The sequence below is a fragment of the Canis lupus genome, chromosome 28 (assembly GCF_003254725.2).
Source record: "Canis lupus dingo isolate Sandy chromosome 28, ASM325472v2, whole genome shotgun sequence".
NCBI lineage: Eukaryota > Metazoa > Chordata > Mammalia > Carnivora > Canidae > Canis > Canis lupus.
The window spans coordinates 7,003,950-7,017,928 of NC_064270.1; the positions used below are offsets into that span (position 1 = coordinate 7,003,950).

Genomic DNA, 13,979 nt, shown 5'->3' on the forward strand with positions numbered 1-13,979 from the left:
TCCTTTTTTTAACTAGTTTTTTAAAGATTTATTTATTTTAGAGAGAAAAAGAGTGCGTGGATGTGCGTATACAAGTAGGGGAAGGGCAGAGGGACAGAATCTCAAGCAAACTCCTTGCTGAACATGGAGCCAGATGTGGTGCTTGATCTCATGACTCTAAAATCATTACCTGAGCCCAGACCAAGAGTTGGACACTTAAGAGTGCGCCCCTCGTTTATACTTCTAAAATCAGAAGTAACTTGGCATTTGCATTACTTCTATCACATTTTCTGTACTTTTGTACTGAGTCTGGCTCAGTCATCTCTTGGCTGTTTATACTACTTCATACCACTAACTGCCTAGCCTTGTTAGTGGTTTATAAAAAAACAAGTTTTGTCCAAAAAAATAATAATAATAAAAAATTAAAAAACAAGCATGCCCTCAGAATCCATCTTTTTTTTTTTTAAAGATTTTATTTATTTATTCATGAGAGATACACACACACACACACACAGAGAGGCAGAGACACAGGTAGAGGGAGAAGCAGGCTCCCTGCAAGGAGCCTGACGTGGGACTCGATCCCAGGTCTCCAGGATCACACCCTGGGCTGAAGGCGGCGCTAAACCGCTGAGCCACCCGGGCTGCCCCCTCAGAATCCATCTATACATACATGACCATTCAATGTTTCTCTTTGCCCATCATTCCTAAAACCTGCCTCTAGAACATTTTAAGATTGTTCCCTGCTTGTGACCAGAAGTAATATCACCTACCTTATTCACTGGATTTTTTTCTGGAAGATTTGTGGTTGCTTCCTGATTATGATTTGCCACTGGTGAGGCTATTTAAAAAAACAACTCCCAAAGAGGAGCTCCAACATGTTCTGCACAATAGCAGCACTGTTGGTGTAAGTAATCAAAACCTACCAGAGATACTACTTAAAAGACAAAAACCATTTGGATGTAATGATTTTGAAATTGATTTTTTTTAAAAACTCACATCCCCTTCTTGATATACCATGAATGCTGACATTCTCTACAAAAGCCACCTTTCTTTCCTTTTCTTAGTAGGAGTGGGGCAGAGAGAGGGGAAGAATCTTAAGCTGGCTCCACACCCAATACAGAGCTCAATCTTATAACCCTGAGATCATGACCTGAGCTGAAATCAAGAGTCGGACACTTAACCAACTAAGATGCCTAGGTGCACTCAAAGCCACCTTTCAAACAGCTCACCATTACACAGACATTTTAGGGACCACAGTATTCATCTTAGCAATGACATTGATACTGAGTGCCAAGTCCTATACATCTAAAGAATATAATAATATCTCTGCTTCTAATCGCAAATGTTTAAAAACTCCTATGATTCTCTCTACCCACCCCATAAATAAATAAATCTTAAAAAAAAAAAAAAAAAACTCCTCCTAATTCGGGGTACCTGGCTGGCTCAGTCGGAAGAGCATGTGACTCTTACTCTTGGGGCCATGAGTTTGAGCCCCACATTGGGTGGAGAAATTACTAAAAGCAAAACATTAAAAAAAAAAACCCTCCTTCTAATCCTACAAGCTATGTTAATTCCCTGGCTGCTGTTGGGATATACTGGAATGGTATCCACACTGAAAGAAAGCTGTCTTTATAGTCTTAAAACATGTTCCCCAAAATAAGTTATATAAGATGCACAAATTTGTAAGTATACAAGCAACCTATATTTTTATGCCATTTTATAATCTACAAAGCAGTATTTTAATCATAGCAACCTGTTAATGATGATTACATCTGGTGAGTAGGACTGGCAGGAGTAGATGAGGAAAAGAGAGTTGCTGTTTTAGCTTTTTTAAAAAAATACTTTTGCACTGTTTAAATATTTAAATTAAACATGTACTTTTTAATGAATAACTGAATAAAGAAAAAGGGCACAATTATGAAATCAAAGATCTCCACATTTATTTTATTCTATTCCCTGTCATTCTTGGAAAGAGATTGTAGCACTCTGAGAGCAGGGACCTGGTGTGCCTTTCACAGAGTTCCAGCTCCCACAGAACCACCCCCATGAGGGATGATAGGCATGTAAAAGGAGTTGAGGTGGAAGTGATGGGAGCAAGATGATTCAAAAAGGCTAGAAGTAAGCATTAAAAAAAGTACTTCTATTTGGAAGGTAGACTTCAGAATAAAGATCTATTATCTCTCTTTGAAATGCTACTTAACATCTATTCATGCCTCTAGCTGTTATGCTCCTAAAACATTTAGACCCCTGTTTGAATGATGACCAGAGTAAGCCCTCCAGAGGGCTAAAAAATTGCTTAGGTCATTATTAATATAATTTTGAAAAAAAAAAAAATTTCGAGACTATCATTCCAAGTTTTATGTATGAAGTCCACTGCCAAAAGCCCATTTGACATCTTTTTGAACTATCAGCCAAAGTGCTAGTCACCTGGTGACTTCATTCTGTTTCTAAACTTTGAATTCCGTTCTATATCTTCTTATCCAACAAACTTGCTTCATATTTGATCATGTTTCTTAATAACCCATCACTTTCTCCATGAAACTCATACACCTAAGCTTCAGCCTCATCTTAAGTCACAAGTCACAAATATGAGTGCCTACACAGGAACCAGGCAGATAACATAGGTGAAGTATGGTAAGTCCTAACAGGGTGTAGCAACAATGTAACAACCTTTTCTCAGGACTGAGAGTTTATAAAGTACAGGATACTAGGAATAGGGAGTTCTAAAATCCTCTAACCTGAACTGTAAAATATAATACTGTGAAAAGAGGCTGTGGGTTTAAATGAGGACAGAACTAATGTGTGAAAGCTGCTGTTGACAAACCTGTCCCAAATTTGCTGAAGGGGTGTTTGGGATTCCCCGTAGCTTTTTCCAACTGAAAGAGTCTCCAAGCATCGTTCATCACATTCTTCTCATGTTCTGAATCAACTGCATTCACCTCTCTGTCTTTGCAACTCTCATCAAACAAGGGGCACAGGAAAAACTGTGCAAACCTAAGGGTGTAAAACACAATTAACAATTTGAAAGCTGTTATTTTTAAGAGTAGCCTTTTGAAAATATGTTTCAAACTTAACAGATAAGACATATGAATTCTACAGAAGAAAAAAACTACCATCCCTACCCAAGAGAAAAGAAATGCAAAATAAATTCTAAGTAACAGAAGAAAAATACTAGACATATATAAGTTCAGAAGTCAGAGATATTTTTTTTTAAAGATTTTATTTATTTATTCATGAGAGATACAGAGAGAGAGGCAGAGACACAGGCAGAGGGAGAAGCAGGCTCCATACAGGAAGCCCGATGTGGGACTCGATCCTGGGTCTCCAGGAATAGGCCCTGGGCTGAAGGCGGCGCTAAACCGCTGAGCCACCCAGGATGCCCTACCCCAAGAGATATTAGTGAAAATATAGTCAACACACTTCAGATGCCAATCCCAAGTCCAAGTTGTACCTGGCCTTCTAACTAACTGGCTATAGACCAGAGGTTCCCACCACCTCCTCTGCTTCAATTAATTTGCTACAGGAGCTCACAAAACTCAGAAAAACATTTTACTTACTAGATTACCAGTTTATTATAAAAGGATATAATTCAGAAATAGCCAAATGGAAAGGATGCACAGGGCAAAGTACATGGAAGAGGCACGGAGGCCACTCTCCCCAAACCTCCATGTGGTCACCAACCTGAAGTTCTGTAAACCCTGTGCTCTTGGGTTTCTATGGCAGCTTCATTACCTAAGCATGACTGATTAAATCACATGACTGATTAAATCACAGGCCATTGGTGACTGAACTCCAGCCCCTCCTCCCCTCCTGGAAGGTCTGGGGATACGTGTCAAAGTTCCAAATTTCCAAGCTAGTTACCCTGGAAACCAGTCCCCCAAACAGGTTACCTAGGGGCTTCCCCAAAGTCACTTTATTAATGTACAAAAGACACCTTGAACATTCTCATCAAGTAAGAAATTCTAAGGGTTTTAGGAGATATGAATCAGAAAAGGGAAGAAAGACCAAATATTTATTTCTTTTATAAATCAAAATACTACAACAGCAAAAAGTCAAGGCATATTTATGAAGACAGTAGCAATCTATTTAAGATTTGCAATTTGGCAAGTCACTAAAATCTTTGTTATGTATGTCTAATTCTCCAAAAAAGGAAAAGGCAGGTGACAGTTCTTGGGCAAATAAATCTTAAATTCACAGTTTTAGAGGCCACTGAACTAAGACTCAGACATTTTAGGACAAACTAAGTGACCTACTTTTTTTTTTAATTCCTTTTTAAGTAGGCTCCGCACTGGGCATGGAGCCCAACACAGGGCTCAAACTCACGACCATGAGATCAATCTTGATCTAATGATCAAGACATGAGCCAAGATCAAGAGTCAGACATTTAACCAACGGAGGTACCCAGGAGCCCCAGGTGACCTACCTTTTAAAGGCTCTATTTGAATATTTTTCTTCTTATAAAGAAAAACAAACAACTTTATTTAGTTGGGAAAAAAATAATAGAATGAAAACCCCATGAAAGTAGTTTGACCAAGACACAATTATGGGCTTTTACAGAATATTAAGAGAATTTAAAAATGTTAATAACCATTGATTCAACAAATGACGTGGCATGTAACTCTGACGTAGATAATTAAATGCTCCTCTCAAGGCTATCCTTCACTAGTAGTACCAAAGTTTAAACTAAAATAACTTTAGTAAGGGAGCTGGGTGGCTAAGTCAGTTAAGCCTCTGCCTTTGGCTCAGGTCATGATTCCAGGGTCCTGGGGTTGAGCCCTTTAGTCTGGCTCCCTGATCAATGGGGAGTCTGCTGGGGCAGCCTGGGTGGCTCAGCGGTTTGACACCTGCCTTCAGCCTAGGGCCTAATCCTGGGGACCCAGGATCAAGTCCCGCGTCGGGCTCCCTGTGTGGAGCCTGCTTCTCCTTCTGCCTGTGTCTCTGCCTCTCTCTGTGTGTGTCTCTCATGAATGAATAAATAAAATATTAAAAAAAAAAGGGGGGAGTCTGCTTCTATCTTTGCCTCCCCCCTCCCAACCATACTCTCTAATAAATGACTTTTTAAAAATAATAAAAAAATAAAAATAAAACAATTTTAGTTGTAAGTTAACTCTCCTGTATCAGGTTGCGATTTAAAGCATGATTTCATATAGTGAATCTTAAGAACCTTTAGACTCCATCTTATAAAAACAAAATCCAGAATTCAGATAAAGCTATCAACAGAAACTGTCTGAAGAGGGCCTAAGAGATTCTTGGATCTATAGATATCTCAGCAATTGTACTTCACAGTTCAACTGTCAAAGAAACTGCTATCACTACATGATATTTATTCTATGCACACAGTAAATATGATACTGTGCTAAGTACTTTACACATACCAATCCAAAGGAAAACTCCATCTATCTTGAGTCTATAATCAAAGATACATGGAAACAGATATTTCTGGACAAGTAACCTCTTTTACCTATCTCAATATGTTTAAGCTACTAAAAAGTACCTAAAAGTGACATACCATAGCTGGATAGATCCATGTAAAGGGTCAAGATAATGACAATATAATCAATATTTTAATAAGATGCTCTTATGTGCCTCAGTGGCACAGTCTGTTGTGTCGGACTCTTGGTTTTGGCTCAGGTCATGATCTCAAGGTTGTGAGATGGAGCCCCGCAACTGTCTCCAAGCTGAGTGTGGAATCTGCTTAAGATTCTCTCCCTTTCCCTCTGCACCCCCCCCCCCCACTCACACAAATGTTCTCTCTCTAAAATAAATAAATCTCCTGAAAAAAAAAAAAAAAGATGCTTTTATACTAGTGGGCTTTTTTTAATCCTCTGAGTCAAGTAACAGACATCCTCCATCATACAGAGATTATATGAACATCTGCTGTAGCATTTGTAAAGCAGGAAATTAAATGCAGTGTATGATCCCAGGGAACACATTAATGGAAGTCTTCTGGGAATAAATACAAAAGATGATTATACCTCAAAGCTGCTCCCTAAACACTGAAACGTAATCTAGAATAAGTAAGAAACAGGCTACTATGACCCAGCCATGGATCCTGAACCCATGTCTCTTCCCTGTTAATTTTCTTTCCACTAAGGAATAAATTCAAACTACTAGGGTTTTTGTTTGTTTGTTTGTTTGTTTTTTATGATGGTCACACAGAGAGAGAGAGAGAGAGGCAGAGACACAGGCAGAGGGAGAAGCAGGCTCCATGCCGGGAGCCCGACACGGGACTCGATCCCGGGACTCCAGAATCGCGCCCTGGGCCAAAGGCAGGTGCTAAACCGCTGAGCCACCCAGGGATCCCCGTACAATGACTATTATTAATATAAGTAAGCAAATAAAGCTACTACTATAATTGCTAAGTCAAAATTCATTCTAGATCTATCAAAAGGTGCAGAATTATACCTTCTTAGCAATATAGAAAACTATAAAGAGTTACCAAGAAAAAATTCTATTTTGGATAATGAATCAAATCACTAGGATGACAAAAAATTAGAAATTGTTAAGCTGTGTAGAAAGTTGACCAAGAAATTAAATTGGCTTAATGGGGGTTGCTTCAGAAAATACTTTCACAAAACGTCCCCAGGGTTGAAACAGCTGGTCAAAATATTGTGTCACACAATGAAATGTCACCTCATACCAGCGAGAATGGCTATTACCAAAAAGACAAGAAATAACAAGTGTTGGCAAGAACGTGGAGAAAAAGAAACCCATGTTTTGGTGGGAATGTAAATTGGTGCTGCCACTGCAGACAACTCTCAAAAAATTAAAAACAAAATTACCATATGATCTAGCAATTCCGCCTCTGGATTTTTACCCAAAGGAAAAACCCACTAATTTGAAGAAAAGATATAAGCACCCCTATGTTTACTGCAGCATTATTTACAATAGCCAAGGTGTGAAAACAACCTAGGTGTCCATGGATGGATGAATGGATAAAGAAAATGTAGCATATATATACAAAGGGAAGACTACTCAGCTGTTAAAAAAGGAAAAGAAAAAAAACCTCACAAAATCTTACCATTTGCAACAACATGGATGGACCTAAGGGTATTATGCTAAGTGAAATAAGTCAAAGAGAGACAGGTATGATTGCATGGAATGTAAAAAACAAATCTCATAGATACAGAGAACAGACTGATAGTTGTCAGAAGAAAGGGGATTTTGAGGTGGGTGAAAGGAGTCAAGAAATACAAACTTTCAGTTATAAAAATCAAGGGGATATAATGTACAGCATGGTAACTATATTCAGTAACATTGCATTGCCAACTTGAAAGTTGCAAAAGAGTAAATCTTAAAAGTTCTCATAAGAAAACTTTTTTGTAACTTTGTATGATGACAGATGGTAACAAGATTACAGTGGTGATCATTTTGTAATGTATACAAATACTGAATCATTATGTTGTATACCTGAAACTAATACAATGTCAATTATACTTCAATAAAAAAAAATTGGGGGTGCTTGGGTGGCTCAGCTGGTTAAGCATTTGCCTTCAGCTCAGGTCATGATCCCAGGATACTGGGATAGAGTCCCACATGGGCACTCTACTCAGCAAGAAGCCTGTTTCTCCTTCTCCTTCTTCCTGCCACTCCCTGCTTGTACTCTGTCAAATAAGTAAATTCTTAAAAAAGAAAAAAATTCTATATCCAATAAGTATCCTTGAGAATAGAGTAACTAAAGGAGAACAGAATATTCAAGTTCTACCATCCTGGAATAGGAGCATGTTTGAAAAGAAATCCATGACACTATTACAGTTTATTCTTCATCACATGCTTCATATATAATACTACTTAGAACGGGAAGAGCTGGCAAGAATTTTAAGACTGGTTTAAAGTCAAGCCATTATTTTTCCTCTACCACAAAATAAATATGTATCACCCATTTTTTTTTTTTTTTAATAAAACACAGGGGAAAATACTGGTTAAAATACTTCTTGTTAAGCTATAAAGCTGTGAAGACATCTTTATAAAAATAGTAACTGTTACTATTGTTAATGTAATAAAATGCTCACGTTGGATAATTCCTATGGTACTCGGCATTACCTGTCTAGGGCACCTTCTAGGTGTTCGTGGGAAACGTCAAAATAGTAATTGGTATGTTCTCCACTGGTAAAGGCATTTGAACTTCCTGCATGCTCACTGAGAAACTGGCTGTATTCATTTTCTTTAGGGTATTTCTTTGTTCCCAAAAATAGCATATGTTCACAAAAATGACTTAAGCCAGCAATATTTGGAGGATCTGACAATGAACCTGAAAGAGAAAAAACATACATAAATACAACACATCTTTTTTTTATGTTTAAAGTTAGAATAAAATACAGATGGATTGCAGATGATCTGGAACTTCCGTTAACATGACAGCTCCAACCATACAATCAGAGAAAGTTAGGCATAGGCTGCTCTAAAATGGTATTGTTTAAATTCTAGCCTCAGCTTGTGATACTAATTAGCTGGTAACTTTGGGCAGATTACTTAACCTCTCTGGACATTAGTTTCCTTACCTATCATACACTGGAGGGGAAGAAACAGTTGAATTCACTGTTTGATAAGACCTAGAGCTTTCTAGTTCTGACAATTTATTGCAGGGGACAATACAGAGTAGTGGTAAGAGCACAGGTTTAGGGTTATCTGCTCTGCTGACTCTGAAACTGTGAGCACAATATTTTATCTTGCCTCAGTCACTTTTTCTATACATACCTCATCTAGAGAGCTGTGTGAACACAAATTAGATGATATTTACAAAACACACACCATGTCATACTTAGAAGTAATTATTTGTTCAATACATGATGGTTATTACCTTATTTCCTCAATTTTAAAATACCACTGAGTTAAATAAAAACTTTTCAGATAGAAAAAAAGAAACATACTTATGTACATATAAGCAAGAATCAATTTGACTAAAGCCACATTAAATGTAAAGGAAATGTCACACAAGAATCAAAAAAATATATTTCCTAGTGTATCAAAAGTGTATAAAAGTGAAAGCATTACCACTGCTACTATAAAGGATGAGGATTAATTTCCTTGCTGCTAGGTCACCTTAGCTGAGAACCTAAAAAAATAAATGTAAGATTATTTTATTTTGACAAATGTAGATTGTCAATGGCTGTTCAGGGCTATTGTACAAAGTAAGGTACATCAAACTGATAACTAGGAGGTCTTTATCTGCACACCCATGGAGAGTTCTAATAAATGTCAACATAAGATCAAGAAAACAAAACAAAGTTTAATTCACAATTTTAAATTGTACCTATGTGTACATCAAGTGCTGCTGATGACTTATCTGTGGTCGGATCACTGATAAGAAGTACTTTGATACCATTGGCCAGTTCTAGCCCACGGTATTCTCTCTTGTCTTCAGGGGATTTGATAATGTGATTTCCTAGTCTCTTGATAGCTGGATTATTCATTTTGCTATAACTCTTCTCTTGGAAACTGAAAAGAAAAAAAGTATTAATTGTTGCACTGTGGCTTATTTTTTTTTAAAGACTAAAAAGTAATTATTAATTTAGTAATTACTAAAAAGTAATACCAAGCAAACCCATATAATACATCATCAGATTAAAAAAATGTATCTGGAGGAAACTTTTTCTATAGCTTACCTACAGGGTAAAATCATTTCTCTCTTCCCTCTTACCCCTCATTCTTGTTAGGGAAATGCTAACAATATTGTTTTTGCAGAGTCCAATTTGATCTAGGAGAGCACTTGGATGGAAATTTGAGACAGGATAGGTTGAGCAATGAGCTGGTCAGTGTATTGACCTAGAAAAGAGTTTTTAATAACCAATAACTGCTTTCCCACACATTTCAGAATTTTTTTTTTACATTTCAGAAATATTTACTAAAGATGAGAAGTTGTGTGAGGATTAGTATTCGACCAACCAAAACATTGCTGATGATATTCAAAAATAGGGCAGGGGCAGCCTGGGTGACTCAGCAGTTTGGTGCCACCTTCAGCCCAGGGTGTGATCCTGGAGACCCGGGATCAAGTCCCACTTCGGGCTCCCTGCATGGAGCCTGCTTCTTCTGCCTGTGTCTCTGCCTCTCTGGGTCTCTCATGAATAAATAAATAAAAATCTAAAAAAAAAAAAAAAAAAAAAAATAGGGCAGAACTAGAACTCATGGGTCCAATATGTCCATGCTCAAACAGAACAGAACAGAACACAGGGGACTACAACCCTCAATGAGAAAAAAATCCTGTAAAATTCTTTTTTTTTTTTTTTAATTTTTATTTATTTATGATAGTCACAGAGAGAGAGAGAGAGAGGCGCAGAGACACAGGCAGAGGGAGAAGCAGGCTCCATGCACCGGGAGCCCAACGTGGGATTCGATCCCGGGTCTCCAGGATCGCGCCCTGGGCCAAAGGCAGGCGCCAAACCGCTGCGCCACCCAGGGATCCCAAAAATCCTGTAAAATTCTGATACAAAATAAGATACCGGGATTACACTAGGAAGGCGCGGGGGGTTGGGGGGGGTGGCGGGGGGGAGGGGAGGGGAGGAGTACATACAAACAAGTAAAAAAGGTGGGAAGGGACCCCAAGCAATTTTTATAATCTGGTGAAAAACTGAATGCCAGAGCAGGAAGAGTCTAGTTGTCTTAAGATGTTAGATAAATTCTCTTACAAAGGACTTCCCTCTCTAGGAAAGCTGGGTTACCAGAATGGGAAGAGGCTAGACATGGAATTTGGTAGGAGTGTTGCCTATAATTAGCGCAGGGAAGAGATGTTCCAGAGTCTGGGATTGTGTATGTTTTTGAGACTAAGAGTTGATGCTCTTTTTCTCTATACTGGGAATCATTTAAGAGACAAAAATGAGCCTGTTATATTAGTAGGCCAACAGACTAATCAGATAAAGTCTGATCTGAGACTACAGAGGAAAAATGACCCTAAAGCTAGCATATATTCTTCTTACCTAGAAGAAGACAAAAGAGGTAGATCTATTTGCTTCTTAAAGACTGAGAGACATCCAGATTTAAATCAGAAGGGGCATAAATATAAATAGGCATAATATTATTTTCAATAAAATCTTTGTCCTTTGTATTAGAATATCTGGAAGTTAAAGGAGGGATAAATCCAGTTTGCTTTTACCAGAATATATTCCTCTCTGAAATTAACTAACTACTCTTCTGAGTAACAAATGATTAACCAAAGAGGTCTGCTCCTATTAAGATTGTCCCCTAGATCTCCTTTTAAGATTCTTTGGAATTTTAAAAATCAATAGTCTAGGTCATAATAAATATATAATACTTTTAAAAAATCACATAATACTTTATACAGATACTGCTAATAGTCATGCCCTATTTATAGTAAAAATTATTTCTTGAAAAACAAAGCATAAAATATAATGCTAACATTTTTGGGATATAAGATCACCATTGGAAAATTCCAACTCCTATTTCATTAGTCACAAGCCACTGAAGTTCGATGTTAAAGACAGATGAAAATATGTGAGTGCAAAGTCTTAAAAAAAGGTGTTTTGTGGTTAAAAAAAAAAAATCTCAGGGAACAGAAAACGATCTATCTGAACCTCCAAGGAAGAACACAAGGATAATAATCCTGGTTAAGGTATTTCCCAAGAACAATCTGTTGGGATTGCAATAAATGCCTTCAATATAGAGCTGATTTCAAAGACTTTAATCTGGGTTGAGATTAAATAAACCATGAGACAGCCTTCATTGAGACCCCCAGGAAGAAGGGCAGCATTAAAAGACAATAGGAAAGCTCAGAGTGTACCACAGAGAATAGCTTAGGGTCCCTCCTCTAAAGCTCTACTAGAGAGAGGGGTTGGGATTCTCTCCGGAACAAAAACCAAAGGTTATTTGTTTTTATTCCATTGCCATTGTTTTCACCTAACTCCTCTTAGTGTGCTCACCCCAGGTAGTCTGACCTAGGGGAGCCTAGGGCTACAAGGGCTACAAGTGACTAAAATGAAATGATGATGATGATGATGATGATAGAGCTCTAAAAAGTCTGTCCAACCCACAGTTGTGGTGGGGAGATGAAATACAGCTCACTTTAGTAGGACAAATTGTCTTATTCTGTGGGAGGTGGAAAATTCATCAGAAGTAAGATAACCACCCTCCACTATAGGCTATATTCTGTACCTTGTTCAGGGTTCAGTTTCCCTTGTCCAGATTTTCTTTTTTTTCCCAGAGGAAAAAATATGTACCATCAGAGTTCATCACAGGCATGCACAGAGAACTCATTTAGATACTCAAGGCATGACTGAGTGAAATCTCTGGTGATTGAGCACAAAGATATGAATTTATTCTCTAAGTCAAATATAAAAATTAGTCCAACTACTTTTAGACATTAGTACAAGAGATCAAGAACAACTATAAATTTCTATGCTGGCAATGCTACCAAATCAAGTATCATGACTTCTTGAGGAAGTAAAAGCCAAAAGAAACAGTAGCAACATCTTCAAACAAGATCCATCCCCAGCAATCTATATTCAGTAGGCATAGTCTGGATCCCTGCAGCCTATCTATCAGCACATCCTACAACAATTTGATTCTCACCTTCTGGAGAACTGAAGGAAATGATCGGGAACTCCTCTGACGATGAATTCATCAACAGCTTGCCTGTCTCTGTATTTATACTCTGTATTCATGAGATCACATCCCAGCTCCCTCATTAGCATAAAGCCTTCAGGAATAATTCTGACTTTCAGATGACAGGCTGGTGCTAACTCAAATGCTTTCCCAGACACTTATTTGGTATTTTTAACCTAAGTCAAAATCTTAGGAGCAATAAAACTACTTTCAAATTTACCAACATTATCATACATTGGAAGCTTCATAAGGCACAACATTGTCAGTGTTCAGCATTCTGATAAACAGGAGAGGGATTTAGCAATTATGGTATATTTTGCAATTCTGTTCAGAATTTAAAACTAATATAAAAGCTGGAAGAGTCATTACATGTTATCTAGTCCTTTGCAGTTCATGGACTGGCAGCACTGGCTCTTCCTGAGAGCTGGTTAACAATGTAAAATAATCAAAAACCACCAGAGACCCACTGGGCCAGAATCTGCATTGCATTTGAACAAGATCCCTAAGTGGGCTAGTACCCTCATCTTACTTATAGGGAAACTGAAGGTCAGGGAACTTAAATCACTTGCCCCAAGATCATACAGCAAAAAGTTACAATGAGAACTCAACTCTTAACTTTCAGTCCTGTGTCCACCCCAGGTCCCCCAAAGCCAAAAGAACATTTAAGGAGGCCTATTAAGATGCAGACAATACGCCATGTACATTAGCTATAAAGATAGTATCCCAGAGCCCTCGCTCTGAAGGAACTCAGACTAGTGAAGGGAAAACAGGCCATTACCTTTTTAAGCGTGGTGACAGAGTTGTTCCTGGGGCACTATGGGAATAATGAAACAGGGGCATCTAACTCTGTGTAGGAGGGGAGAGAGGGGAAAGAGAGGCAGTGGAAGCATGACAAATAAAAGGAAAGACATACCTGAGCAAAGGACTGGTGATGAGAGAAAAAAAAAACAACAACAGGAGGCATAAAGCAGAAAAACAAAAGCACCAGAACTCCCCCTGAAAGATCATGGATTTTATCGAGACATGTAAAGACCTAAACTGCAGGTGTGCAAAATTAAATTCCCAAATAGGTCATTTTCAAATTCCCATACCAAGAGGAAATTTTTTATGCAAATCATCTTTTATTCAGATAACCTTTGACAGTCTTTTATCTCATATCTCTTTAAGTGTTTCACAGCCTATTTAATAGGAGATTGAGAAATTTTTTTGCTCTCTACCCACCCCCGTAGCCCCAGACATATTTAAAGGCAGACTTCATCTATCTCTAATTTCTAAATGCATGACCTATAAACTCAAACAGGTGAATGCCCTGCTAATAGCAAAATTAGAAATCAAAACCTCCCTTCTGTGGAATCCATCCACCCACTCCTAAAACTGGAGGTGGAAGCTGAGCTTGCCTATGGCACTCCTGGATGGGGAGGAGGCACCCACAGAGAAAATGTCTG

The 13,979-nt window shown here is 38.1% G+C and overlaps 1 protein-coding gene across 10 annotated transcripts in view; it reads right to left on the minus strand.

The window, feature by feature from the left end:
• Positions 1 to 13,979, minus strand: part of IDE (insulin degrading enzyme) — a 138,806-nt gene that overhangs the window by 79,192 nt on the left and 45,635 nt on the right. For 5 of the 10 annotated variants that reach the window (XM_035708070.2, XM_049103541.1, XM_035708069.2 and 2 more), the window contains exons 2-4: positions 9,233 to 9,417; positions 8,023 to 8,230; positions 2,804 to 2,973 (exon numbers count right to left, since the gene is read on the minus strand). In XM_035708070.2, the coding sequence (XP_035563963.2) occupies positions 2,804 to 2,973; positions 8,023 to 8,230; positions 9,233 to 9,417 (563 nt within the window). Of the gene's footprint in view, positions 1 to 2,803; positions 2,974 to 3,536; positions 3,559 to 3,660; positions 3,796 to 8,022; positions 8,231 to 9,232; positions 9,418 to 12,501; positions 12,643 to 13,979 lie in introns of those variants that run through there. The other 5 variants (XM_035708067.2, XM_035708066.2, XM_035708073.2 and 2 more) reach the window with 4 other exon arrangements.